Source organism: Haliaeetus albicilla, chromosome 10, assembly GCF_947461875.1.
Source record: "Haliaeetus albicilla chromosome 10, bHalAlb1.1, whole genome shotgun sequence".
Taxonomy (NCBI): domain Eukaryota; kingdom Metazoa; phylum Chordata; class Aves; order Accipitriformes; family Accipitridae; genus Haliaeetus; species Haliaeetus albicilla.
In genome coordinates this window covers 24,937,608-24,963,828 of record NC_091492.1, presented here as the reverse complement: position 1 = coordinate 24,963,828, position 26,221 = coordinate 24,937,608, and the positions used below count along the sequence as shown (strand labels likewise).

At 60.5% G+C, this 26,221-nt stretch overlaps 3 protein-coding genes and 1 long non-coding RNA gene across 4 annotated transcripts; 3 read left to right on the top strand and 1 right to left on the bottom strand.

The window, feature by feature from the left end:
• The first annotated feature begins 285 nt into the window (after positions 1–285).
• On the top strand, positions 286–11,842 carry SV2A (synaptic vesicle glycoprotein 2A). Its single transcript, XM_069794240.1, has 13 exons — positions 286–838; positions 4,429–5,198; positions 7,359–7,539; positions 7,692–7,843; positions 7,925–8,058; positions 8,351–8,440; positions 8,684–8,794; positions 8,876–8,964; positions 9,538–9,702; positions 9,796–9,929; positions 10,016–10,219; positions 10,529–10,688; positions 11,441–11,842. Exons 2-13 carry the CDS (start codon positions 4,619–4,621, stop codon positions 11,622–11,624), a joined length of 2,184 nt encoding a protein of 727 aa, XP_069650341.1. The 5' UTR covers positions 286–838; positions 4,429–4,618; the 3' UTR covers positions 11,625–11,842.
• Positions 11,843–13,576: 1,734 nt separating this feature from the next.
• BOLA1 (bolA family member 1) lies at positions 13,577–15,288 on the bottom strand. The gene is made up of 2 exons (XM_069794241.1): positions 15,200–15,288; positions 13,577–14,316 (listed from the first exon to the last, which is right to left on the bottom strand). Exon 2 carries the CDS (start codon positions 14,301–14,303, stop codon positions 13,887–13,889), a length of 417 nt encoding a protein of 138 aa, XP_069650342.1. The 5' UTR covers positions 14,304–14,316; positions 15,200–15,288; the 3' UTR covers positions 13,577–13,886.
• A 2,494-nt stretch (positions 15,289–17,782) lies between these two features.
• On the top strand, positions 17,783–25,768 carry LOC138687367 (nuclear receptor subfamily 2 group F member 5-like). The gene is made up of 3 exons (XM_069794239.1): positions 17,783–18,596; positions 23,968–24,495; positions 25,049–25,768. Exons 1-3 carry the CDS (start codon positions 18,278–18,280, stop codon positions 25,321–25,323), a joined length of 1,122 nt encoding a protein of 373 aa, XP_069650340.1. The 5' UTR covers positions 17,783–18,277; the 3' UTR covers positions 25,324–25,768.
• Positions 18,648–21,553, top strand: LOC138687368 (uncharacterized). The gene is made up of 2 exons (XR_011326582.1): positions 18,648–19,153; positions 19,357–21,553. It is a non-coding gene; the product is annotated as an uncharacterized lncRNA (long non-coding RNA).
• Positions 25,769–26,221: the final 453 nt, after the last annotated feature.

Below are 26,221 nucleotides of genomic sequence, written 5' to 3'. Positions count from 1 at the left end.
ACCGTTGGTGAGCGACCCGGGGCAAACAGGGTTTTGGTTTGGGTGCTCCGGACCTTGGTTTGCCTCCCTGCAATAACCACATTCCTCCCTGCACCCCCTCCCTGCAAAAAGATGTCAGAGGTGTTTGTGGCCTGTTGCAACGGAGGGGCCGGGTCTGGCCAGCCCAGACGGAGACGATTTGATCCAAAGAAATCCAAATTCACCCCGGAGGAGGCCGTGACTCAGATTTGCCAGGCTGCGTTCCCATTCGCCGCGCTGCCTGCGGCTGTGGTGGGCGGCAGGAGAAGAGGTTGCCATAGAGGGTCTGAACGCCACCGCCAAATCCTCACGGCTTCGCCTTTACGCCGCTGCAGATCCCTGGGGAGGGTAACCAGAGGGGTGGGGGGGCCGGCTGCTCGTGCTCCCCATTAGCCACGGTCACCTCCGCAGTCACCGGAGCACGTTCAACCCAGCAGCTCCGGCACGGGAACCCTGCTCCCGAGGGAGCTCCCCACAAGCGTGGGCAGCCCGGGGGAGGCATCGCCCTCCCTTTGCCTTCATTAATAAGCAAAGGCGAGGGGCAAGCCCCCCATCCTCTTGCCAGTCCCCCCCCCTCTTCTCTGCCGCCCCTGGCTCGTTGTTTGCTGTAGCACAGCCCTCCCCGCCACCTCCCTTCCCTGGGTTGTTGCAATGGACTCTCCCAATGCTCAGCGTGTGTGTCGGAGGCTGCGGCGTTAACCAGGCTGGGTCTGGTACCCGTGAGCTGTTTTCCTGCCCTATCCTTGCCGGAGCATCCTTCCTCGCAGCGCAGGAGGCAGACGCCGAAAGGAGGGCTGGAGCAGAGCGAGGGTTGAAACAGGTAAGGAGAGAAGGAAATGCCTTTTATATGGCAGATCCCCCTCCTCTCCCCGCTGCTTTTAATTAGCATCCTCGGAGCTGCCGTTTGATGGATTAGGGGTTCGGCTTTTTTCCACTCGGTGTGGCCATTTTGTCCTGGAAAACCTTGCCTCTAGCCTTGCTCTGTCTTTTTATGTGCGTGTTTAGTAGCCTCTTGTCATCCCTCCCGTGCCGTCGTAGGGCCGGGGAATCTCCGCTGATGCGGATTGGGATTTCGTTGCAGGGGTGGGTATTTATCATGGTGGTACCGGCAGGTTTTGGGGAGGGAGAGCGGCGTAGCCCTCTGGGGGTGGCAAAGGGGGGTGTTGGAAGATGACCTTGGACACAGGCAATTTAAAACTCTTCTCCCTTGTCGCCATGTTCTTACAGTTCTGCAAAAAGGCTGGGGGCTGCGGTGGTAGGGACACGGACCCAGACGAGCCCTAATATGGGACCTCCCAGGGAGGGGTTCAGGGTGTGTGGCGAGGAAGGGCTGCATCAATTGCTGGCTCTGGTTGGACACATGGCAGGAAGAAACGGGTCCGGAGTCCAATAACCTTGTCTAGGGCTGGCAGTGACTACTCCGGCTAATGCCAGGATGGGGCTGGCAGGGCCAGCAGTGTGTTTTTGCAACCAGAAGAGTGTTTTTGGGACACCCCCCGGGCTTTTGCCTATAGGGTGGCTGTACAGTCGATGAGATTTCTGACTTCCTTGTGAAATCAAACCCTTGATCTCAAAAGCATCTGTCACTGACCATTGGCTTGGTTGCTCAAGGCCCCTGGCTCATGCAGAGCAGCCTCTCTGTCACGGAGCTGAGCTGTGACCTTGCTTTGCTGGCCTGTCCTCTTCCTTAGCAGGTATTTGGCCTTTCTCTGCTCCCCTCTTCCTTTTGCCAGTTCCCTATACGTCACGGTCCGTATAACGGCATCCCGTGGCATGGCCGCATTGGGAGGCACTGCAGGGAGCTGCCAGCCCGGCTGGAGCAAAATGACCTTGGCTGTGAATAGGCTCCTTCCAGGGGCCTCAGGTGCCAACAGATTTAATCCAAGGAGGGGGCTGGGGGGTTCCCCAGGATGGGCACAGGGCTGGGTTTGCTCCCAACCAGCCAAGGAAGAGAGGGCAATGGGTGAATTCATGATTTTATGCTGTTTAAAAGCACCTGCCTGGCTTCACACAGAAATTTGGGGGGCCATGCTGTGCTGCAGCACTGTCCCCAGGTTCCTGCTGGCTGCGCAGAGCCAGTGTGGGCTCCTGCCCCGGCAGGAGCACTGCCGACAGCCCTGGCTATTTTGGAAGGTCTAATTTTAGCCTCCCTGCTGTGCCCCATCCCCTCGCTTGGGGAAGGGGGGACATGGTGCCGGCTGTGTCCCTCTCCCTGCGGCTCAACTCCTGCCTTGCCATCCATGCCTGGCCACTACCAGAGATAAAAATAGCCTTTTGGGGGGTGGGGGTGGTCGCACTGGCCCCCACGGCTGGGTCGGCAGCGCCTGTGGCTGCTGCCCATCCCTGTCATGAGCTGAGCTGGGCTCTGCAAGGCTCAGGGGGTATGCTGCCTGCCCTTGGCCTTCGCAGCCTGTGGAGGGGGGGATGCTGGGCTGGGGAAGGGGGGTGCAGGATGCCTGGGATGTGTGGGGACAGGGAGATGCCACCTGCAGCTTAAAGCCTCTGGGATGTATCTGGATGCCCCCTCTCCTCCCCAAAAGCCAGACACCAGGGGTGCTCAGGGTGCCCCCAGCACCCGCTGGCTCTGCCCCAAGCGACTGGTTCAGCTTCTGCCGATGCCAGCGTCTCTCACCAAACACAACCCACAGCCCAATCCCTTCTGGAAGTCTCCCCAGGGAGAGTGGCCTGGCACATGTTGTCCCCAGCGCCTGCTCTGCCACTGCAGCCAGCCTTGGGTTGCTGGATCGGAGCTGGGGACACAGCCGGGCCACTGTCGGTCAGTCTGGGACCCCTCTGAGGGACCCGCCATCCCAAACCTGCCTCCTTGAGTCCCCTTGGCCCAGGGTACCAACACATAGCACTGTGGCTGCCCTGGAAGGCTTTTGGGGGGGACCCCTGTGCCCTTGGGGGCCTGGTCCCCTCGCCATCCCTCCAGGGTCGGTGTCACTCCATCCTGCGGTCCCTGAGAAAAGGGGGGGCTTTGGTCAAGCCTAGTTTTTGGTGGTGACTTGCAGTTGTGGGTGGATGCAGTTGTGGGAAGCAGTGATGTCCCTGGTGCCCCCCACACGGCTCCCTTGTCCTCTGGCCTTTGTGGGGACGTACACAGAAGGGTCAGATTTGGGCTGCAGCCCAGCCTGGGGTGTGCTGCGGTGTGTCCCCCTCCCACCGGTGATGGGCAGGGGTGTCCCTTGACCCGCACTGTCACTGGGGACTCACCACCCTTGGGGTCACCTTGTTCCCTGCTGATGTCAGCTGAGCCACCTTAGAGGGGTCCCCAGGCTCCCACCCCAGCACCATGACCCCCCTCTGCCCAGGGGTACCCTAAGATGGGGGGGGTGTGTGTGTGTGCAGCTTTATGGCCACACCCCCTGGAGCTCACTGGCTGAACAGCTGGGCTGTGCCTCCATGGCCCCATTGATGCTGGTGGGGTGGCGACACCCCCTGCAGCTCATTGGTCCTTGGCCCGGCGACACCTTCCTGGCCCCATTGAGAGGATAGTGCAGCCTTTTCCCTCAATGGGTTGGGTGGACTGGTGGGGGGATATTGGGGGTCCCCATGGCCTGGGCAGGGCCTGGCCTGCCAGGGGTGGGGGATGGAGGGGCTGTGGGACCCTCCTGCTCCCTGCTGGGATCTGTCACTGCTGGGATCCCCCGTGGGGGTCCAAGCTCAGGGGCATTACGGCCCTGCAGAGCTCTGGGCTTGGACCTCCCTGTCTCCAAGGGACACCGGGGTCCCCAGAGGGGCGGATGGGGCAGGTGGCCTTGCAATGGCAGGGGAGACATGGGCCAACCCCCTCACCTTTCAGCTTGTCTTGTTTGTACGTGCATATCCGTCCTCTCTCTCACCGTATCAAACCTGTGGGTGCCGTGCTCCCTTCTCCCGCAAATTTATTTATTTAGGAAGTGCTGCTGGGTTTTGGTTCAAATAAGCAGCTGGGGAAAAGAGACAGAGGGAGGCAAACACATGCCATAGCTTGTGCTCAGCTGCATTATTAGACATTGGAGAATACACCTTGGATCCCACCCTGAGGTCAATGCGTGTCTAAATCCTACAGAAATGTCAGCACCCATGAGAACTTTGATCTTCCAAGTGAGGAGAGAGGGCACCTGAGCAGGGGGGGCTGGCATGGACCCGGTGTCCCCCAGAGCTGTCCCCATCCCGGCCCCCGCTGCGGGTGCCTGCCCCCGAGCTGGGCTCCACTGCGCCCGAGTGCCTGCCCTGGGGTGAGCCCCCCTGCCACCTCACTGTGGAGTGGGGGTGCCCCAAATCCTCCTCTTTCCATCTGAGATGGGAAAAAAGTGCTGCGGGTGCTGGTGGGGGGAGCTCAATGTGGAGCAAACCCTGGGGTGAGGTGGGATGTGGAGCCGTTTCCACCCTAAAATGGCCCCTGCTTGTCTCTGGGCTCCTCAGGTCTGGGCCGGCATCCAGGGTCCTCCCACGTCCTCTGCCAGCTGGTGCGACGCGGATGGGTAGTGCTGTTGCCCATCTCCCCACATCCCACCACAGCCCCCGGGTGTGAGGGTGCAGCCCCTGACGCAGAGACACACCATCCCCTCCCTCCCCCCCAAATCCCAGTGTCCTGGACGATCCCACTGGCACCATGGATGAGAGCTTCCGAGACCGGACGGCGTTCATCCGAGGCGCCAAGGACATCGCCAAGGAGGTGAAGAAACATGCAGCCAAGAAGGTGAGCAAGGGCATGGACCGCGTGCAGGATGAGTACACCAAGCGCTCCTACTCCCGCTTCGAGGAAGAGGAGGATGATGAAGACTACCCACCCCAGGACGGCTACTACCGAGGGGGCGAGGGGGCCAACGAAGAGGAGGGGGCTTCCAGCGATGCCACCGAGGGTCACGACGAGGAGGATGAGATCTACGAGGGCGAGTACCAGGGCATTCCCCGGCATGACTCACTGAAGGCCGGGGAACGGCTGGGGGCTGAGGCGGCTGTCGGCGCCTTTGATGACAGCGAGGGACAGCGACGAAAGGACAAGGAGGAGCTGGCGCAGCAGTACGAGCTCATCCTGCAGGAGTGCGGCCACGGCCGCTTCCAGTGGACCCTCTACTTCGTCCTGGGACTGGCCCTCATGGCTGACGGTGTGGAGGTCTTCGTGGTGGGCTTCGTCCTACCCAGCGCAGAGAAGGACATGTGCCTCTCCGACTCCAACAAGGGCATGCTGGGTGAGGAGGGGACGGGGGAGGTGTGCTGGGACATGTGGGGGGACAGGAGCAGGTAGAGGGATGGGGGGGGCATGAGTGGATGGGGGGACATGGGGGGACATGGAGGGGTGCTGGGAGAGGAGGGATGTGGAAAGATATGGGGGGACACGGAGGGACATGGGATGTGGGGGCATATGAGCAGATGGGGAGTTGAAGGGACACCAAGGGTATGGGGGACAAGAGCAGATGGCAGATATGGGGTGACACAGATATGAGGGACAAGAGCAGATGGGGGATATGGGGTGACACGGATATGGGGGATGAGCAGATGGGGGATATGGGGTGACAGGAGCAGATATGGGGACATAGAGGGACACAGGAGGGACAGGGGACATGGGGAGATGTGGGGAGGGACGAGCAGATGGGAACATGGAAGGACATAGGGGATATGGGGGGACATGAGCAGCTGAGGAGAAGGAGGGACATGGAGGGTATAGGGGATGAGGGCAGATGGAGATATGGAGGGACACGGATATGGGGGGGACACAAGCAGATGGGGATATGGAGGGACGTGTGATGTGGGGGCACATGAGCCCCCACAGGGGGGACATGGTGGGTATGGGGGACATGGGATAAAATGACCAGATGGGGATATGGAAGGATGTAGAGGGACACGAGTATGAGGAACGTTAGCAGGTATGGTGTGACACGAGCAGATAGGGGATATGGGGGGATATGAGGGATGGGGGGGCACAGGGAGATGTGGGGAGATATGAGCAGGTGGGGACATGGGGAAACATGAGCAGACAGAGGGATGTGGAGGGACATGGAGGGTCCTGGGAGCTATGGGGATGTGGAGGGACATGAGGGCATACAGGGATGTGAGAGGACATGGGGGGACATGGGGACGCCGGGGAGCATGGGGACATGTGGGGATCAGAGATGCACAGGTGTACGTGGGGGGCATGGGAAGTGTGGGGATGGGGAAGGACAAGGGGAACTCAGGGAGATGTGGGGGGACGTGGGAGATACGGAGTTTCACAGCAGGTATGGGGGGAGAGTGGGACATGAGAAAATATGGGGGAGATGTCAGGACAGGGGGAGATTGGGGGCCACAGGGAGGTGTGGGGGGTCACAGGAGATGTGGGGCTATGGAGGGACAGAGGCAACATGGGGGGACATAGATGTGGAGGGATGCAAGGAGATATGGGGGTACGGAGGGATGTAGGAGGACATGGGGGCACAATCCAGGGGGTATGGAGGGACATGGGGTATGGGGGGACACCACAAGATGGGGGAGGGACACGAGAAGATATGGGGGGCCATAAGGCTGGGGGAGGGGGGCATGGAGGTGCAGAGTGAGATGTGGGGGGCCAGGAAGAGATGTGGGGACAAGGAGGGACATGGGGGTAGTGATGGGAACCCTCCCCGGGGTGTAGGGCTCCCATCATCCTCCTTCTCCCAGTCCCACACTGGTTCCTACCTGAGCAAAGGGAAGAGGGGGGTCGGGAGGGGGGAGTTTGTGAACGCCACTGCGCAGTCAGGCTGTGATTCATGGCCCCCCCAGCCCTGCAGCCCCTCCAGGTTTATCTCCCTGCTGCAGCCAGGCATGGCGGCAGGGGGGCGAGGCAGAGTCCCCCCATCCCTCCTGCCCAGGGCTGATAAGGGGATGCTGAGAGCGGGTTTGGGGGGACTGCAGGCAGCTGCATTGGCTGCACTGCAGTGTGCTCCCCGCTTCTCCATGGTGCCTGCTGCAGCCTGAGCACCCTCCCCATCCCAGGTGTTACTGGTCCATCCCTCCCTCCCTGAGACCTGGCAAACCTGGGGCAGGAGTAGGGGCTGGATGCAGAGGATATGGGGGGTGCTGGGGAGCCGGCTGGGGCTAGGGACATCTCTGCACCCCCCTATCCCATGGTCCCCAAGCAAAGCAGGGAGTACAATGCAGATGTCTGCCCTCCACCCCCCCACTTATACGTGGGGGTCGGTCCCCCCCTCCCTGCGAGGGGACCCAGGCATCCTGGCTGTGCTCAGTTCAGGGTGGGGGGTGTCACTGAGACCCCCATGGCCCCCCAGCACCGAGCCCCTGCCCCGATCACCATCACCCTCCACCGGGTGACTTGGGGTGTGGGTCCCTGGGTCCCCCAGGACTGATGGCACTGTGTCCCCCGGTCCACCCCCCAGGGCTCATCGTGTACCTGGGCATGATGGTGGGCGCCTTCCTGTGGGGCGGGCTGGCCGACCGCCTGGGCCGAAGGCAGTGCCTCCTCATCTCCCTCTCCGTCAACAGCGTCTTTGCCTTCTTCTCCTCCTTCGTCCAAGGCTACGGCACCTTCCTCTTCTGCCGCCTCCTCTCAGGCGTGGGGTAAGGGCAGGGCACGGTGTCGTGTAGGGGACCCAGGTGTCCGGGCCCCCCATGTTGGGGGCTGAGCCCTTGCTGTGCCAAAACCCCCCATTTGTTGTGGCGGTGGAGATGCCGGCGTGGGCAGTGATGCTGTTCTGCCCTCTGTCCCCCAGCATCGGCGGCTCCATCCCCATCGTCTTCTCCTACTTCTCGGAGTTCCTGGCGCAGGAGAAGCGCGGGGAGCACCTGAGCTGGCTCTGCATGTTCTGGATGATTGGGGGCATCTACGCCTCCGCCATGGCTTGGGCCATCATCCCCCACTACGGTAAGAGCCTTCTGGTACTGGAACGTGCAGCGAGTTTGGTGGGTCTCAGCACCACCACTATGTCCTGTCCCATCTCCATAGGCTGGAGCTTCCAGATGGGCTCGGCGTACCAGTTCCACAGCTGGAGGGTCTTCGTCCTGGTCTGCGCCTTCCCCGCGGTCTTTGCCATCGGGGCGCTCACCACCATGCCCGAGAGCCCCCGCTTCTTCCTGGAGGTGAGTGGACCTGGGGGGATGCAGGGCCATATCCTGCTGGGGGGGTGGTGATGGTGTTGTGGGTGCAAGCAGGGACCCTGAGAGGGTGGTGGGATGGTGGGAAGCTGGGCAGGGACCCTGAGCTGGTGGCAGAGATGGGGGGACCCAGGCAGGGACCCCAAATGCATGATGGAGATTGGGTCACCTACACAGGGACCCCCAAGTGGGTGGCAGGACCCAAGCAGGGACCCCAAGTGGGTGGTGGGACTGGGGCAGGATTGGTCCTGGAGTGAGCCCGGGCTCTGCCTTGCAGAATGGCAAGCATGACGAGGCTTGGATGGTGCTGAAGCAAGTACACGACACCAACATGCGGGCCAAGGGCCACCCCGAGAGGGTCTTCTCGGTAAGGTCCCCCCCACCCCAGGGCTGACCCTCCAGGCACCTGGCAGCCTGGGGTGGGGTCCTCAAGGAGCAGGGGGCTGCAAATTCCCACCTCTGGGAAAAGCACCTCCCAGAGGGGGTCAGCCCTGCTTTAACAGATGGGGAGACTGATGCACGAGGTGGGGGCGGGTCTCACCTGGGAGCCTTGGACAAGGCTGGTGCTTCCCAGTATCCCCAAACCATCCCCCTCTCTGCCACCCCGCAGGTCACCCACATCAAGACCATCAAGCGGGAGGACGAACTCATCGAGATCCAGTCAGACACTGGCACGTGGTACCGGCGTTGGCTCGTCAGATTCCTCAACCTCTCGCAGCAGGTGAGGCCAGAACCTGCCCCAGGGTGGACCCACTCCCCTGCCGTGTCCCCTTGTCACCTCTCGTGTCCCCCCCCTCCATAGGTCTGGAGCAACTTCCAGCAGTGCTTTGCGCCCGAGTACCGCCGCGTCACGCTGATGATGATGGCTGTGTGGTTCACCATGTCCTTCAGGTGGGGCTGGGGGGACCTGCCAGCTGTGCTGGGGTCAGCCCCAGAGGCGGGGGGGCATCCAGGGGTGCTGTCAGCCCACAGCATGGCCAGAGCCAGGCAGTGCCAGGATGGGACTGGGATGGGACTGGCTGCACTGGGAGGGGACTGGGATGGGATGGACAGCACTGGGATGGGAGTGGGATGGGACGGGCAGCACTGGGATGGGACTGGCAGCGTTGGGATTGGATGGGCAGCACTGGGATTGGACTGTGATGGGACTGGCAATGCTGGGATGGGACTGGGACAGGATGGACAGTGCTGGGATGGGACAGGCAGCACTGAGACAGGACTGGAATGGGACGGGCAGCACTGGGATGGGAGTGGGATGGGATGGGCAGCACTGTGATGGGACTGGCACGGGGACAGACAGCACCGGGACTGGACAGACAGCACTGGAATGGGACTGGCAGTGGGATGGACAACACTGGGATGGGACTGGCAGTGGGTTGGACAGCACTGGGACAGGACAGGCAGCACTGGGACGGGACAGGACGGGCATCGTGGTGCCCGGGTTCAGCCCCTCTCTCCCCACAGCTACTACGGGCTGACGGTCTGGTTCCCTGACATGATAAAGCACCTGCAGAACATTGAGTACGCCTCACGCACCAAGCTCTTCACCCACGAGAAGGTCCGGCATTTCACCTTCAACTTTACCCTGGAGAACCAGATCCACAAAGGCGGGGAGTACTTCAATGACAAGTGTGTCCTGGGGGGTGCTGAGGCCGGGCCTGCTCGTTGCATGAGTGGAGGTGATGAGCTGGGCTCTTCCCCCCCACATTCCAACCCCACCAGGTTCATTGGCCTGAGGATGAAATCGGTGACGTTCGAGGACTCGCTCTTTGAGGAGTGCTACTTTGAGGACATCACCTCCAGCAACACCTTCTTCAAGAACTGCACCTTCATCTCCACCGTCTTCTACAACACAGGTGGGGGGGGGGTCAGGACGGTCCCCAAGGGGGTGACAGAGATGGAGGGGGGGTGACCCCACCAAACCCCTTCTCCATCCCCACAGATCTCTTTGAGTACAAGTTCATCAACAGCGAGGTGGTGAACAGCACCTTCCTGCACAACAAGGAGGGCTGCCAGCTGGACTTCAGCGACGACAACAACGCCTACATGATCTACTTCGTCAGCTTCTTGGGCACCTTGGCCGTCCTCCCTGGGAACATCGTCTCGGCCCTCCTCATGGACAAGATTGGCCGCCTTCGCATGCTGGGTGGGCATTGAGGAAGAAATGTTTTACGCTGCAGGTGGTGAGACACTGGCCCAGGTTGCCCAGAGAGGTGGTCGATGCCCCATCGCTGGAGACGTTCGAGGTCGGGTTGGACGGGGCTCTGAGCAACCTGATCGAGGGGGAGATGTCCCCACTCATGGCAGGGGGGTTGGACTAGGTGACCTTTAAAGGTCCCTTCCAACCCAAACCAGTCTATCATCTCCTGCCTCAGTTTCCCCTCCCCGATGCGGCAGGTGGGAAGGATGCTCATCCCCTTTCCCAACCCTGACCTGTCTCCGTGTCCCACCACAGCCGGCTCCAGTGTGATGTCCTGCGTCAGCTGCTTCTTCCTCTCCTTCGGCAACAGTGAGTCGGCCATGATCGCACTGCTCTGCCTCTTCGGCGGCGTCAGCATTGCCTCCTGGAACGCCCTTGATGTGCTCACCGTGGAGCTCTACCCCTCCGACAAGAGGTGTGGGCAGCCCCCGCAAGGGTGCTGGGGGTGAGGTGTGGGGTGCTGGGTGCAAGATGTGGGATGCCAAGTGGGAGAGTTTGGGTGCCAGTTGGGAGGTTTTGGGTGCTGGTTGCAAGATGTGGGGTGCCAGGTGTGAGGTTTTGGATGCTGGATGCCAGATTCAGGTCCTGGGGGTGAGGTTTTGGATGCCAGGTGCAAAGCACAGGGGGGTAGATGCAGGGTTTTGGGTGCTGGTTTGAAGATGCAGAGTGCCAGGTTTGAGGTTTTTGGATGTCAGGTGTGAGGGCTTGGGTGCTGGGTGCAACACATAGGGTGCTGGGGGCAAGGTTTTGGGTGCTCGGTGCAAGGCATGGGGTGCTGGGTGCAAGGTTTTGGTTGCCAGGTGCCAGGTGTGGGGTGCTGGCTGCAAGGCATGGGGTGGAAGGTGCTGGGTGTGGGGTGCCAGGTGCAATGTTTTGGGTGCCAGGTGTGAGGTTGTGGGTGCCAGGTGTGAAGTTTGGAGTGCTGGGTGCCAGCTGCCAGATGTGGGGTGTTGGGTGCCGGTTGTGGGGTGCTGGGTGTGGGGTACCGGCTGCTGGATATAAGGGTTTGGGTACCAGCTGCAAAACATGGGCTGCCAGCTGTGAATTTTGGGGTACCACCTGCACGCCATGGGTGCAACCCTACAGGATGCGGGCCAGAAGCGATCCCTTGGGGCCACCGGCTGCCATGTCACCCCCACCTCTGCTTTGTCCCCATTCCCCCCCCAGGACGACGGCCTTTGGCTTCCTCAATGCCCTCTGCAAGCTGGCGGCCGTGCTGGGCATCAGCATCTTCACCTCCTTCGTGGGCATCACCAAGGCGGTGCCCATCTTCCTGGCCTCCGCCGCCCTGGCCCTCGGTAGCTCCCTCGCCTTGAAATTGCCGGAAACTCGGGGGCAAGTCTTGCAGTGATGGGGGGGGGGGGGAAGGCTGAGGGAGAGGGATCCCCCCCCCCCCAACTGCCACCACCACCACCTCCTCCCTGTGCCAACTGCCCCCCCCCCCCCCCCCCAAATCCCAGCTCCCCTCCTTGCCCTCCCACCCCGGGGGATTAGTCTCGTTAGACACTGTGAAACGTCTTCTTGGAGCATTTGGGATCTTTTTCATTTGCACTTGGAACCCCCCCAAAACCCCCTGCCCCCCCCTTTAAGCCCCCCCATTTCTTTTCTTGGTGTCATCCCCTCTGTGAATAGCTGCTCGCTCCTGGGGGTCTGCGGGGGGCTAAGGGTGGGGGGTTGGGGGTGTCTTGGCCTCACAGGGTTGGGGGGACAGGCCCTCTGTCCCCGCTCCCGGCCAGGCCCGGGGAGGAGGAGGAGGAGGAGGAGGAAGGCTCCATCCTCAGCCCCATGGCAGGGATGGGGCGGTGGTGGCTCCGTGACTCAGTTTCCCCATCCAGAAGGACGGTGTCCAGCGCTGCCCGGGGTGAGGTCAGCGGGTGACGGGGTCTCCATCTACACCCCAGGAGGATTTGGGGGGGGAGGGTACCTTGGGGTGCACTGCCTTTTGGGTTGCAGGACCCCTTGGGGCGCACAGCACCTGGGCATGCACAATGCCTCGGGGTGCATGGCACATTGGGGTGCTCAAGCCTTTGGGGTGCACAACCTTTTTGGGTGCATGGCACTTCGAGATGCATTGCATGTTGGGGTGCAGATCCTTTTGGGGTGCATGGTTTGTTGGGTTGAACTGCACGTTGGGGTGCAAAACCCCTTGGGGTGCACAACACTTTGGAGTGCACAATGCCTTGGTTTGTGTGGCTTTTTAGGGTGCATGCTGCCTTGGGGCGCATGGTGCCTTGGGGGGGGGTGCAAGGCCCTTGGGGTGCATGGTGCTTCAGCATGCACAGCACCCCAGGGTGCCCCGCACTTTGGGGTGCACAAACCTTGGGGTGCAGAGTCCCTCACTGAGCACAGCTCCCTGGGGTGCCGCTGGCCCATTGCACCTCAGGGTGCAGCAAGCCCTGACCACAGCCCCAGCCCCTCATTTAATTTTGGGGTGCAGGGCCCCTCCCCACACCTTCACCAGGCACTGCCTGGCTATGGCCGGGTGCCCTGAGGCATCACCCATGGGTGCTGCTGGCCTTCGCGTGCTGCTTCCCAGCTCACTGATTCGGGTGCATGGTGGGGGCGCAAGGGCTGCCCCAGACACACCCCCCTTGGATGGGGGCGGGGCGGCATAGCTGCGTTTTGGGGTGCAGTGGCGTGAGGACTCCCAAAACTGCCTTTTTTTTTTTTAAACTCGTTTTTAAAGGATTTTCTTTCTTAGGGGTGCTGGGGGGGGGCGTGGGGTGCTCCCTGCACCCCCTTTCTCCCCCCGCGCCCCCTTTCTCCCCAGCCCAGAGCACAAAACCACCAGCGGTTTGCAAAGCACAAAGCAGCGCCCGGATGCAGCACCGGGGACACCCTCCCCCCCAAAAAAGGTGGGGTACGGGGGGGGTCCCAGGGCTGTGCCCCTCCCCGGATCGGTCCCCAGCAAGAGATGGGAAGTGTTGGTCTATGCAAAAGCACTTCGGAGGCCCCCAGCAGCCCCTCAACATCACAGGCAGCCCCCAGTATTTAGGGCAGCCCCCACCCCCCCAGCATCACGAGCAGCCCCCCCTCTAAGCGATCGAGCGGCGTGTGCTTCTCCTCCTCCTCCTCCTCCTCCTCCCCATCCTTCGGTGTAGCTGGTCCTTTGGGGAGTACCCCCGTAGTTCTGTCCGTATGCAGTCGTGCCGTGCTGTAGTTTTTAGATGTTTGTAAATTAATTAAACAAAAACAATCAAAAAAACCAAACAAAAACCAACCCACCCCCACCAGAAAAAAAAAAAAATCCCCCCAAATGACCCAAAATACCCCATCCCACGCGGAAGGATTATCCAGCTGCCATTTCCAAGTTGCTCCTGAGGGAGCATTTATTTTTTGGGGTGCAAGAGATTGCCAATCTACTTAAAAATTAAAGTAATTTGCGGGGGACACGGACACGATACACACCCCTGAAATCCTCCCCCAAGGCGGTAGTGGGTGGTGGGGGAGAGGCTGCGTGGACGATGGGGTCAGGGTGGGACCCATGGGGTGGCTGGGGTGATGCAGGGTGGGGGGGTCACCCCAATATTTTTGCCCCCCCTCCCAAATTTGGGCTCTGTCCCCACCGTGGAGTCACCGAAGGAGGGGACTGACACAACACCTGGCGCTGCCGTCACTGATTCCTGGGTGACTCCCTGTCCCCACCAGCCGCATCGCCATGGCGCTCATGCTTGGAGCCCCCCAAACACGGGGGTCGGGGGGGGACATGGGGGTCATTTTCCCATTGCTGGGGGGTCTTGGCGACGATGGCGAGAGCGTGCAGGGGTCCGGCCAGTTCAGCGCGAAGGGCGGCATGGATCAGGCGATGCCGCTGCAGCGGGGGCAACCCAGCGAAATGCCCGCTCACCACCACCACCGCAAAATGGGTTTCAGCACCGGGGGGGCCACCGTGGCGGGAACTTTCATCCAGGACCTGGAGGTGGGTGGGCTGCAGGGCTGCATCCAGCTTGGTACGGATGGTGCGGGCCAGAGGGCCATCCCCCATGGCCCACAGTCCCCGGCCAGCAGCCGCCAGGAGGGGACCCCGCATCCGGAGGGGTGGGCTGCAAGGGAGAGAGAGAAAAAGGGGAGGTTTGGGGGAGCACTGGGGGACCTGTAAAGAGGGGTGGGGGGGTCTGCAGGATCAGATGTTGTAAATGGGGGGATGGGGGGGGTGTCCATGGGGGGGTGGTGGTTAAGGATGATGATTTTGGGGGGGTCTGTGGGACCCGACCCCATTTATGGGGGGGGGTTGTATGAGGGAGGTGAGTCTGGGGGGGGCTTTGCAGGACCAGACCTTGTAAATGGGGGCGAGAGGAAGCAGGGGGATAGGGGGGTTCCATGGGGGGGTGGTTAAGGGTGATGATTCTGGGGGGGACTCTGTAGGACCAGACCCCATTTATGGGGGTGGCAGGAAGGGGGATCTGGGGTTGTATGGGGGGGGTTAGAGGAGGGAAGGGAATCTGGGGGGGGGGGGGGGGGGGCTTTGCAGGACCAGACCCCATTTATAGGGGTGGAGGAGGGAGGGGGTGGGTTGTAGGGGGGGGGGTGAGTTTGGGGGAGCTCTGCAGGACCAGATCCTATAAATGGGGGGGGAGGGGGTGTTGCATTGGGGGGGGTGAGTTTGGGGGGGCTCTGCAGGATCAGACCCTGAAACTAGGGGGGTGATAGCAGGATGGGGGGATAAGGAGCGGTGAGCTTGGGGAGGCTGTGCAGAAAGGGGGGGTGGGGGGTCACAGGGCAGTGCAAGGCCCGGAGATGAGTTCTGGCTTTTGGGGGAGGGGGGAAGCCTCGTCGACCCTCAGCCCCCCCACCAGAGAGGGGGAGCAGGGAAAGAAGGGCCCCCCCTGCCCCCCCCTCGGTGTGTGCAGTGCAGGACTGCACCCCCGACACCCCCCCATGCAATGCAGGGGAGCACCCCCCGTCCCCCCCCAACCCGTCCCTCACCCGAGCGCCGCTCCAGCTCCGGCTCCGCCGCTGAGCACGCTGGGAGATGGAGTCCTGCCCAGCCCCGCCCCGTCACGTGACCCCGACAGAACTACAGCTCCCAGAAGGCCTTGCGGCCCCTTCCCGCCTGCCGGGGCTCCGAGGCGCGTGCGGGGAGCAGGGTGCAAGGTCCAGGGTGTGGGGTGCTGGGTGCAGAGTCTGGGGTGCTGGGTGAACCGGAGAGGCCCCACAGGGTGCCGTGCCCAGCTGGGAGGTGGGTGAAGGGACAAAGCCCCCGCCTTGGGGCGGGGGTCCTCGAGCCCTGTGTCACAGTGCTGCGGGACACCCCGTGTCACACCCCGTGTCACACCCCGTGTATGTCTCACCCCGTGTCTCACCCGTGTCACCCCGTGGAACGCTGCCTTACACCTGCTGCAGCGCCTGGGGGGGATGGTGTGCCTTGTCACCCCACGTGGGGCCGCCTGGGTGCTGGGGTCCCCCATGGGTGCTGTCACCCATCTGCAGTCCTCTGTGTCCCCGTACCCCCCCACTGTGGAGGAGCCCCCACTCCAGGGAACACCCAGCGTCCCGCAGAGCCACCGGGTGCTTGGGGCAGCCCCTGTGGGCACCGATGGGTGCTGGTGGCTCGGCTGGGGTGCGGGATGCCACCGGCCCCTCTGGCCCCACAGCTTTAAGCCACGTGGTGGCCAGAACCATGTTTCCACAGGGTGCGTGTCCCCGTGGGATGGAGGAAAGTGCCCCCACCCACCGGTGAGGTGGTCACACTTGTGTCCCACTGGTGGGGAGGTGACACCAGTGGGGATGTCACACCAAGGGGAATGTGATCAGACCCGTGACTGCCACCCCTGTCCTTCCCGCCTGGCCTGTCCCCAAGACGGTGGCCAGTGCCAGCTCCTGGGGGGCCCACGACCCCCCAGCCCCCACCAAGCCACCCTCTGGCACGGCCCACTCCGCTGTGACCCCCATTGCCCACCCCAGCACCCACCTCGCTGACCCCATCCATCACCCATCCTGAGTTTGGGGGGGTCTCAGCATGGCTTGTGGGTTTCCTGCTAATGCCCCGCCCCCAGATTTGGGCTGCACACACCCCCCCCCCCGAGTCAGGGGATGCTGGAGCTGCACCCATGGGAGGAATGGCCCCATAAATGCCCCCCAGCCCCATAAATCCCCCCGCAGTCCCATAAATACCTCTGCCCATCCCATAAATCCCCCCCCAACCCCATAAATACCCCTCCCAGCCATGCCAACTTCAGCCCAAGGATTTTTGCTCTCGGGTGGTAAAAGTTGATGAATTTCCCCCCAAAAAGGGTCCCGGGGGATTTATGAGGCTGGTGTGTGTGTCCCCTTGTCTCCCCCCAGGAGTGACTAATGAAATTGGGGGGTTTATGAGCAATTCCAGGAGCCAGGTTATTTACGGCGTCCCGCATGTTGGGCTGCAGATTAAGGGAAAATGAATTAATCTTGGGGTGGAAATTAATTGATCTTTTTTCTCTCTCAGCTCCTTCAAGCCGCCATGGCCTGGCAGCTGCCACAGTAGCACTGGCATGGCACCGGTCACCACTTGGCTTTTTGGGAAGCACGTGCTCGGCAGCCACCCTGGTTATGGCCACCTGGGTGCCACTGGCTATCCCCATCTTGTCCCCTTCCTTGTCTCCTGTCCTCACTGATCTCCCCAGTGACACGGCCCTGGACCCCCCCCATCCCCATCCTTGACCCTGGGGACACGGCCCTGGACACCCTGTCCCCATCCCTGTCCCCATCCTCATCCCTGTCCCTGGGGACATGGCCCTGGACCCCCTGTCCCCGTCCCCGTCCCTGTCCCTGTCCCCATCCTCATCCCTGTCCCTGGGGACACGGCCCTGGGCTTCATGTCCCTGTTTCCATCCCCGTTCCCTGGGGGACCCGCCTGGCCCTAAAACCACGGACCAGCCAAGCCCCGCCCCTTCCATCAGAAGACCACGCCCCTTCTATAGCCCCACCGCTTTACCCCGCCCGCCTCTCCCTGATTGGCTGCAAGCCCTCCGCCCCTCCGCGGCGGGGGGTGTGTGACTGCGGCACGCCCCGCCCTACATACCCTTATATGGCACAGCGGGACTTCTACGGGCGGGGCGGGGTTGCCGGCGCTGCTGCCACGTGACCCTCGAAAAAACTCACGCGCACACACCCCCGTTGCACACTCCGGTCCCTGCACACCCCCCCCCCCCCCCCCCCCACTGCACACCCCCCCATTGCACACACGGACCCACGTGCACACCCCCCATTGCACACTCAGATCCCTGCACACACCCCCGTTGCACACCCAGGTCCCTGCTACCCTCCCCCCCGCCGCTGCACGGAGGTCCCTGCACCACCCCCACCCCCCCCTCACGCACGGGGGGTGCCCAGGGCTCCGTGCACCCCCCGCCCCCCCCCCCCCCCGCGCCCGGTTCCTTTCCCGTGGCGTCGGGGGCGTCGGGCCGGTTCCCCGCGGGGGGCGGCCGGGGCCGGGACAGCGCCAGCAGCCCCGGGGCTGCCGGTCCCCCCCCCATCCCCCGCCCCCGGGAGCCGCCCCCCCCCCCGCCGCCGCCGCCAGCCCGGCCCCCCCGGACCCTCCCGCGGCGCCGGGCAGCCCCCGCGGGGAGGAGAATTAACTTTTCTCTTCCTCCTCCTCCGCCGCCGCCGCCGCCGCCGCCAGTCCTTCCCCGTCCCTCTCCAGGAGCCCGGGCGTCCCTCCCAGGCCGGGGGGTCCTTTCGGGGAGGGGCTTTTCCCCCAGCCAGGGGCTCCGCTCCCCCAGCCCGGACGCTCCCTGCTCCGGGGCTCCTTTCTCCACCCCGCCATCCCGGGGCTCCCATCTCCATCCCGGGGCTCCTTTCCCACCCCTCCATCCCGGACTCCCTTCTCCATTCCCGGACCCCCTCCAAATCTCCACCCGGGACCCCCTTTCCCACCCTTCCACTCCGGACACCCCTCTCCATCCCGGACACCCCCCTTCCCATCCCGGCTCTCCCCCTCCATCGCTTACTTCCCCTCCAACCCCATCCCTCCCCCCAAAGACACCCATTTCACCCGGGGGGGGGGTGGGGGCTCCCCCCCCAAGCATGGCCCTGACTGCGGGGCCGTGGCCGGAGCCTCCCCTTCCTCCTCCTCCTCCTCCTCCTCCTCCTCCTCCTCCCGGTGGCCCGGAGGTGGCGGGGAAGGCGGGGGGGGACTGCCTGGTGTGCGGGGACAAGGCGAGCGGGAAGCACTACGGGCAGGTGACCTGCGAGGGCTGCAAAAGCTTCTTCAAACGCTCCGTTCGTCGCAATCTTTCCTACAGCTGCCGGGGGGGTCGGGATTGCCCCGTGGATCAACCCCACCGCAACCAGTGCCAGTACTGCCGGCTCCGCAAGTGTCTGCGTGTGGGGATGCGGAGGGAAGGTGGGGGTCTGGGGGGGTCTGGGAGGGGGGTTGGGGGGTTTGGGGGGGGGGGGTCCGGGAGGAAAGGGGAGGGAAAGGGAAGGGAGGATGAGTGGGGAGAAGTCGGAGAGGGACAAGGGATGGAAAAGGGGAGAGGGGCTGGAAAAGGAGGTGAGGGGCTGGAAAAAGAGGGAGAGAAGGTGGAAAAGAAGGAGAGGGGCTGGAGAAGGCCAGAGGGTGAAAAAGAGGGAGAGGGGCTGGGAAAAAGGAAGGGATAGAAAAGAACAAGACGGGATAGAAAAGGAGAACAGATGCAAAAGGAAAGAAGGTGCGAAAGAAAAGAAGGACAAAGCATGGAAAAGAGGGAGAAGGGATAGAAAAGAAGGAGAGAGGGTGGAAAAGGGGAGAGGGTGGAAAAGAGGGACAGAGGGTGGAAAAGGCGAAGGGATAGAAACGAAGAAGAGATAGAAAAGAAGGAGAGGGGATGGTAAAGAGGGAGAGAATGTGGAAAAGGAGGAGAGGGGCTGGGAAAGGACAGAGGGTGGAAAAGAGGGAGAGGGGACAGAAAAGGAGAAGGGGTAGAAAAGGAGGAGAAGGGATGGAAAAGAAGGAGAGAGGATGAAAAAGAAGGGGAGAGGGTGCAAAAGAGGGACACAGGTTGGAAAAGAAGGAGAGGGGCTGGAAAAGGGGAATGCATAGAAAAGGAGAGGGAATGGAAAAGGAGAGAAGATGAAAAAGGAGAGAGGGTGGAAAAGAGGGAGAAAGGATAGAAAAGAAGGAGAGGGTAGAAAAGGGGAGAGGATGGAAAAGAGGGACAGAGTGGAAAAGAAGGGATAGAAAAGAAGGAGAGGGGGTGGTAAAGAGGGAGAGAGGGTGGAAGAGGAGGAGAGGGGCTGGGAAAGAAGAAGGGATTAAAAAAGGAGAGAGAATGGAAAAGGAGGAGAGAGGATGCAAAAGAATGACAGAGGTTGGAAAAGAGGGACAGGGTGGAAAAGAAGGAGAGGGGATGGAAAAGGAGAAGGGATAGAAAAGAAGGAGAAGGGATAGAAAAGAAGAAGGGATGGAAAAGGAGAACAGATGCAAAAGGAGAGAGGGTGCAAAAGAAGGGCAGAGGGTGGAAAAGAGGGAGATGAGATGCAAAAGGAGAAGGGATGGAAAAGGAGAGAGGGTGGCAAAGAGGGAGAGGGGATCGAAAAGAGGGAGTGAAGGTGGAGAAGGGGGAGAGGGGATGCAAAAAGAGGATGTAAAGGGAGAGAGGGTGCAAAAGAGGGACAGGGGGTGGAAAAAAGGGAGAGAGGATGGAAAAGGAGAGAGGGCGGTGAAGGAGAGTGAGTGCCAAAGGAGAGGGGACGGAAAAGAAGGTGAGAGGCTGGAAAAGGACAGAGGATGCAAAAGAGGGAGCGGGTGCTAAAAAGGGAACAGTGAGAGTGAGGAAGAGTGAGAGTGAAGGCAGAAAAGAAAGGGAGAGGAAAAGTGGAAAAGAGCAAGAGGGAGCAAAAAAATAAAAGAAAAAGGGGAAAGGGAGGAAAAAAGAGGAGGAAAAAGTGCAGGAACAAAAAAGCGAAAGTGGAGAAGGAGAAGGGAAGAGGGGGGAGCGAGCAAGCCTGAATGGTAAAGACAAAAGAGAAAGAGAAAGGTGAGAACGGGAGAGAGCAAAAAAGAGAAACCAGAAGGAAAAAGAGAAAGAAAAAAGGAAGGGAGAGAAAGAGAAAGGAGTGCCTGGAGAAAGAGAAAGTAAAAGAAAGGAAGTGAAAGAGGGTGAGAAAGGGCTGGCAGAGAAGGAAAGAGAAAGAAAAAGGAGGAAAAGAGAAAGAGAAAACTCCTCTCCCTCTTCTTTTTCATTTTGCTTTCGCTCTTCATCTTCCCTCTGTCCCTCAGCCCCATCATTTTGGGGCGAGCATCCCCAAATCCCGGCAAAACTTCCCTTGGCGGTGACTGAGCATCTCCCAACGCCACCAACCCCCCCGCACCTGTCTCCGTCCTCCTCCAGGGCTTCAGCTCGCGCCTCCTTTTTGCAACCTCAAATTCAGCATCACCCCCCCGCCTCCGGTTAGAGATTTTGGGGCTCCCCCTCTCCCTGACTTTGCCTGTGAGGGGATAAATCCCCACATCGTTATTTTTTTGGCTTTTCCCATGGGAAAGGCGCTGCCGAGGGAACCCGTTTCTTATTCTGCTTAATTATATCATCATAGAAACTCATCATTTCAACTTTAAATTTCTTTTGGGTTTAGCTTAGGCTCGGTTTATAGGTCCAGGTCTATGCCGAGATGGGGACAATTTACTTTTCCTCTCCATTATATGTAGCCCAGGGATGTGGCTGTTAAAAATCCCAGGGATTTGAGGGAAATAATACAGATATTCTTCAAAAGATTGCGAATTTGGCTTTTTGGGATGAGTGTCTGGTAAATCTGAAGTTAATTAGTCTGAATATTTAGCGTGACCGGGATTAAAATCACATTTCAAGCTCCCAGCGATACACCATGTGCCTGTGCCTTCAACCAGCCGATCACCACATTTTTGGGTCGATTTTATCCCCCCCCCCCCAAAAGCAGCAGCTTTAAAGCAGATTTGGGGGGGTTTAAGCCCAAAACGGGGTGTTGGGGCATCAGCTTTGCCACGATGCCGAAACCTCAGTTCCAAATCTCTGCCATGCAGCATCCTCCCTGCTTGAATAAGGACCTGGGGGGGTTCTTATTTATATTCAAGGTCCTTATTTATAAATTTAGTATTTCTAAATAATTATAGCGAGGGCCCAGGCTGGGCTCAGCCAAACGGGGGATTTATTCTGCAACCCCTTGAGTCAGCATTGATGAGCTTGTCCTTCGGCAACAGTGACGGCAGCGATGCTCCCACCCGGAAAGTCACTTTTTTTAGCATTAAAAAAAAAAAAAATCACAAAAATTCAGCAGTTGCCTTTTCTAGCAGAGAAAAAAATCCTGAAAATTCAGAAATCACCTTTTCTGGCATAAAAAAAAACCCCCAAAAACACAAAAATTCAGATAAGGTGGAAAATTGTGGTGGAAGGTGGGAAAGGCACCCCCCCAGTGTCCCGGCATGGCTGCAGCGGCGTACCACAGCTTGCACAAATAAATGTGAATTAGGTGGGACCGGGCTCAGGGACAAAATCAGCTCAAGCCTAACCCTCAATTTTCCCTTTTCTTTCCCCCAAAAAAGGCCAGTTGGATGTCTGGAGGCTGGGGAGGGGATTTTTGCAGAGGTCCTGGGCGCAGCGAGACCCCCTCGTAGCAAATCTCTGCCCGCTTCATGCAGCTAGAGCCGGGGATTAATTCCCTGGGTTAAAAAAAAAAAAAATCCAGGCGAATTCCCATTTCCCTGCCCTGGAGAACCCCTGCTTAGCAGGGTCGTTTGGGATCAGATTTGGGCTTTTTGGGGTGGTTGTTGGGTTTTAGTTTTGGTTTTGTTTTTTTTAAATTTTTGTTTTAATTCAGAATTGCCACAAGCTGCTGCTGCTGCTGCTGCTTAACGCCAGGATCTGGTGCGATGGGCCCGGTCGCAGTGGATCCCCTGGCGTGGTGTTAATCCGCAGGCAGGATTCCCCATTTCCCGCATGCACCCCCCCTTGGGTCTGATTTTTGGGGGGCTCCCAGCTGTCCTGAGATGTGCGTGAAGCCATTGCGGGATGCGGCACCTCCAGGCATGGGAAATGTTGAAAAGCATCTGGGCATTCAGCCTCTCCGGGGATTTAATTTACTGGGTCTGGCTGCACCATGCCTCAGTTTCCCTGTCTGATCATGGCATTGCTGGCCGTGCCAGAGCAGGGATGCTCCAGCTCAAATTAGGGTGTCCCAAACCCGCCGGCTTATGCTCCTTGTGATGCTTCTTATCCCGGCATTCCCAGCCGGGAACCAGCACTGAATCCAGCACCGAAGCCAGCACTGAAACCAGCAGCTCAGGAGCCGAGCGCTGCTTTGGGCTGAGTTTATTCCCTAAGGATGCTGGGGGTGCAAACACTGGGAGCAGGATTTAGCTGGGAAAGGTGGATTAAATTTTGGTTTCCCCAAAATCATCCAGGATGAGACACGGGGAACGTGAGGCCTGATCCTGTGGTGGGGCCAAGGGAGCGGGTGTTCGGGGTTATTGGCTTGTTTAGCTCCTGGATCCGGCCCGGTCAGAGGTGGGGTGAGCCGGGGGGCGGATGGAGCTGGGGGGAGGAAGCCGTCCATGGCTGCTCCTGTGTCTTTTTTTGGGCTAAAAAAAGCTCATTTCCTTTGAGGACACACCAGTGGGTTGAAGGAATTGTTTTGCCCAAAAAGGAGGAAAAAAGGGGTTGGGGGGGGTCATGGTGATGCAAAGAGGGGGTCGTGGTGATGCAAAGTGGGTTTGGGGTGATGCAAAGTGGGGGGGAGCGTGGTGATGCAAAGAGGGTTTGGGTTCACGGAGGAACAAAGAGGGTTTGGGGGTACATGGTGATGAAAAGGGGGTTTGGGGTGATGCAAAGGGGGGGTTAGTGGGAGGGGTTGTAGTGTTGCAAAGGAGGTTTGGAGGTTCGTGGTGCAAAGAGAGGTGGTGTGGGCGGCGAGGAGGGGGCCGCACCTGGCAAATGCTGTTGGGGTGATGCTGAGCAGAGGGAGGGTTTGGGGGGAGCCGGGGCCACACGCTGCACCCCCAGGGCTGGGTGAGAGCAGGAGGAGGCCCCCAGCACCCCCAATCCTGGGGGACCCCCCAATCCTGGAGGACGCCCATTCCTTGGGGACCCCCGTTCCCACGGCCCCCGATCCCGACCGCTGGCTGACACTTGGGACTGTCACGCTGCATTAGGCTAAGCCTGGCTCAGAGCCTGCCCTCGCCACGGGGGGCGGCGATGCTGGGGGTGGGGGCCGGTGAGCTGGAGGCGCTGGGGAGGAGAAGGCTGGACCCCCCACCCACTGCACAGCATCACCAAGAGAAAAAAAACAAAAAACAACCAAACACCAATTTGGAGTTTTTTAAGGCAAAAAACCCCAGGGGTGGGACCCAGAGGGGAGCTCCTGCCCCCTCCCCCCAGCATCTCCTTGGGGACCCTCATTAGCACCGTCCCCTTGCAAGAAGGGGGTGACCTTAAATGTTTGCGGGGGGGGGGGGGTGTGTGTGCAAATCCAGTGTGCCTGTGAAAAGCTGGGTGGGAGCTGGCAGACAGGGGAGCCCCAGTGCGTTGCGCTGGGGGGGTCGTCGGGGGGGGTAGTGGTAAATTTGTCCCCATGCCGGGTGGCACATCCCCCCTCTAACATGGGTGGGGGGCACACCATCCCCTGGGGACCCTCTAACAGCCACCCTGCACCCCAGCCTCTGTATTTAATCCCTGGGGAATGGCGGGGGGGGTTGGCCAACACACAGGGGTGATGGTGCGGGGGGGGGGTGGGTTGGGGTGCTGACCTCCTGCTCCCCTCCACAGCCGTGCAGCGAGGCCGCATGGTGCACGCCCCAAGCAGTCCCGGCCAATATCCCGTGGTCCCCGGGGATCCCTATGGCGGTCACAGCTATTTAAGTGGCTTCATCTCCTTGCTGCTCCGCGCCGAACCGTACCCCCCAGCTCGCTACGGCTCCCAGTGCCTACAACCCAGCGGTGTGGTCGGCATCGAGAGCATCTGTGAGCTGGCCGCTCGCCTCCTCTTCAGCGCCATCGAATGGGCCAAGGGCATCCCTTTCTTCCCGGATTTGCAACTTTCCGATCAAGTCGCTTTGCTCCGGTTGGGTTGGAGCGAGCTCTTTGTGTTGAACGCGGCGCAGTCGGCTTTACCATTGCACGCTGCCCCGTTGTTGGCCGCCGCCGGGCTCCACGCCGCTCCGATGGCTGCCGACCGCGTGGTGGCTTTCATGGATCACATCCGCCTCTTCCAGGAGCAGGTGGAGAAGCTGAAGGCACTGCGCGTCGACGCCGCTGAGTACGCCTGCCTCAAGGCCGTGGCCCTCTTCTCCCCCGGTGAGGAGGGGCGGGGCTGCAAGGGGGGGAGGGGCTTGAGGGGGTGGTGTCGTGGGTGGGGCTTATTGGGGTGGGGGGTGTCCAATGGGGTGGCGCTTCAATGGGGTGGGTGTCAATGAGTGGGCAGGGAATTAATGGGCTGGGGATGGCTGGGTGTGGCTAAATGGGGTGTGGCTGAATGGGGTGTGGCTAAATGAAGGGAGGCTTAGTGAGGTAGGGGTTCCAAGGGGGGTGGGGTTCCAATGGGGTGGGGCTTAATGGAGTGGGGTTGCAAGGGGGTGGGCATCAATGGGTGTGCAGAGAGTGAATTGGCTGGGAATGACTGGGTGGGGCTAAGTGGGATGGGGCTTTGGGTGGAGTTTAATGGGGTGTGTCTTAGGGTGGGGCTTAATGGGGTGGGGCTCCAATGGGGTAAGCCTAAGGGGGCGGGCTTGATGGGGCAGGTCTGGGTGTCAAGGGAACGAACGGGCTGGGAAGTAATGGGTGGAGCTAAAGAGGCAGGGTCTCTGCTGGGGCGGGGCCGTGCCTCAGTTTCCCCTTGCCCCCGGGGCAGACGCAGTGGGGCTGTCGGACCCGGGGCAGGTGGCCGGCTTGCAGGAGAAGTCGCAGTGCGCACTGGAGGAGCACGTGCGGCGGCAGCACCCCAGCCAGCCCAGCCGGTTCGGGCGCCTGCTCCTGCGCCTGCCGGCCCTCCGCAGCGTCTCCGCCCCTGGCATCCAGCAGCTCTTCTTCAGCCGCCTGGTCGGCAAGACCCCCATCGAGACCCTCATCCGCGACATGCTGCTTGCCGGTGCCACCCTCAACTGGCCCTACGGCCCCATGCAGTGACACCCTGTCCTGGGATGGGGACCCCAAGGAGGAGACCCCAAAGATGGGGACACCAAGGACAGGGATCCCAAGATTGAGACCCCAAGGATGGGATGCCAAAGATAGGATCCCAATGATGGGACCCCAAAGTCGGGGACATGAAGGATGGGGACCCCAAGGATGGGTTCCCAAAGATGGGGACCCCCAAGGATTGGCCCCCAAGGAGGGAACTCCAAAGATGGGGACACCGAGGTTGGTGACCCCAACAATGGGGACCCAGGGACAGGGATGCTGCTGGGGGGGATTTTTTTTTCCCCTATTTAAGGGAGAAAAGCAGGTTTTGGGGCGCTAAACTGTGAGTGCTGGGGGAAGCGGCCCCCAGCCGGCGCCTCCCCCTGCGGGGCATGGGGAGAGGGGGGACTATTTATAAAGAGAAAATAAAATAAAAGCCTATATTATATCCTCATTCCCTCCAGTGGGCAAGGCAAACGTATATTATTATTAATTTTTTTATTCAATTTTTTTTTTCTTTATTAGCTGTGTGCTTCCCCCCTGCTGCTCGTGGGCTGGGTTGGGTTTTTTTATTATTATATTTTTTATTTATCTTCTTTAAAAAAATGGAATTTGACAACTTCCACACCTTTTTTTTTTTAAATCTTTTTTGGCTGCAGTTGGGATTAGAAGGAAAAGTGGCAGCGGCTGAGCCCAGTGGGCTCCGTCCTCTCCCAGTATGGGCATGGGGTGGTCCCAGGCTCATCCCAGTTAAGCCCCATCCACCCCCAGTGTGGTCCCTGTGCACTCCCAGTATAAGCCTCTCCTGGTCCCACCAGTATGAGCCGCCAATGAAAGCCCAGTGCAGCCCCAGTCAGATCCCAGTGTGGCCTCCAGGTTTATCCTGGTGTGCAGTCTCAGTCTCATC

Coding starts and splice junctions, on each gene's coding strand:
- SV2A (XM_069794240.1), top strand. CDS start 4,619: ATGGATGAGAGCTTCCGAGACCGGACGGCGTTCATCCGAGGCGCCAAG. Junction 8,965..9,537: donor TGGTTCACCATGTCCTTCAG/GTGGGGCTGGGG, acceptor CTCTCCCCACAG/CTACTACGGGCTGACGGTCT. Junction 10,220..10,528: donor TGGCCGCCTTCGCATGCTGG/GTGGGCATTGAG, acceptor GTCCCACCACAG/CCGGCTCCAGTGTGATGTCC.
- BOLA1 (XM_069794241.1), bottom strand. CDS start 14,303: ATGCGGGGTCCCCTCCTGGCGGCTGCTGGCCGGGGACTGTGGGCCATG.
- LOC138687367 (XM_069794239.1), top strand. CDS start 18,278: ATGGCCCTGACTGCGGGGCCGTGGCCGGAGCCTCCCCTTCCTCCTCCT. Junction 18,597..23,967: donor TGTGGGGATGCGGAGGGAAG/GTGGGGGTCTGG, acceptor TCCCCTCCACAG/CCGTGCAGCGAGGCCGCATG. Junction 24,496..25,048: donor CGTGGCCCTCTTCTCCCCCG/GTGAGGAGGGGC, acceptor CCCCCGGGGCAG/ACGCAGTGGGGCTGTCGGAC.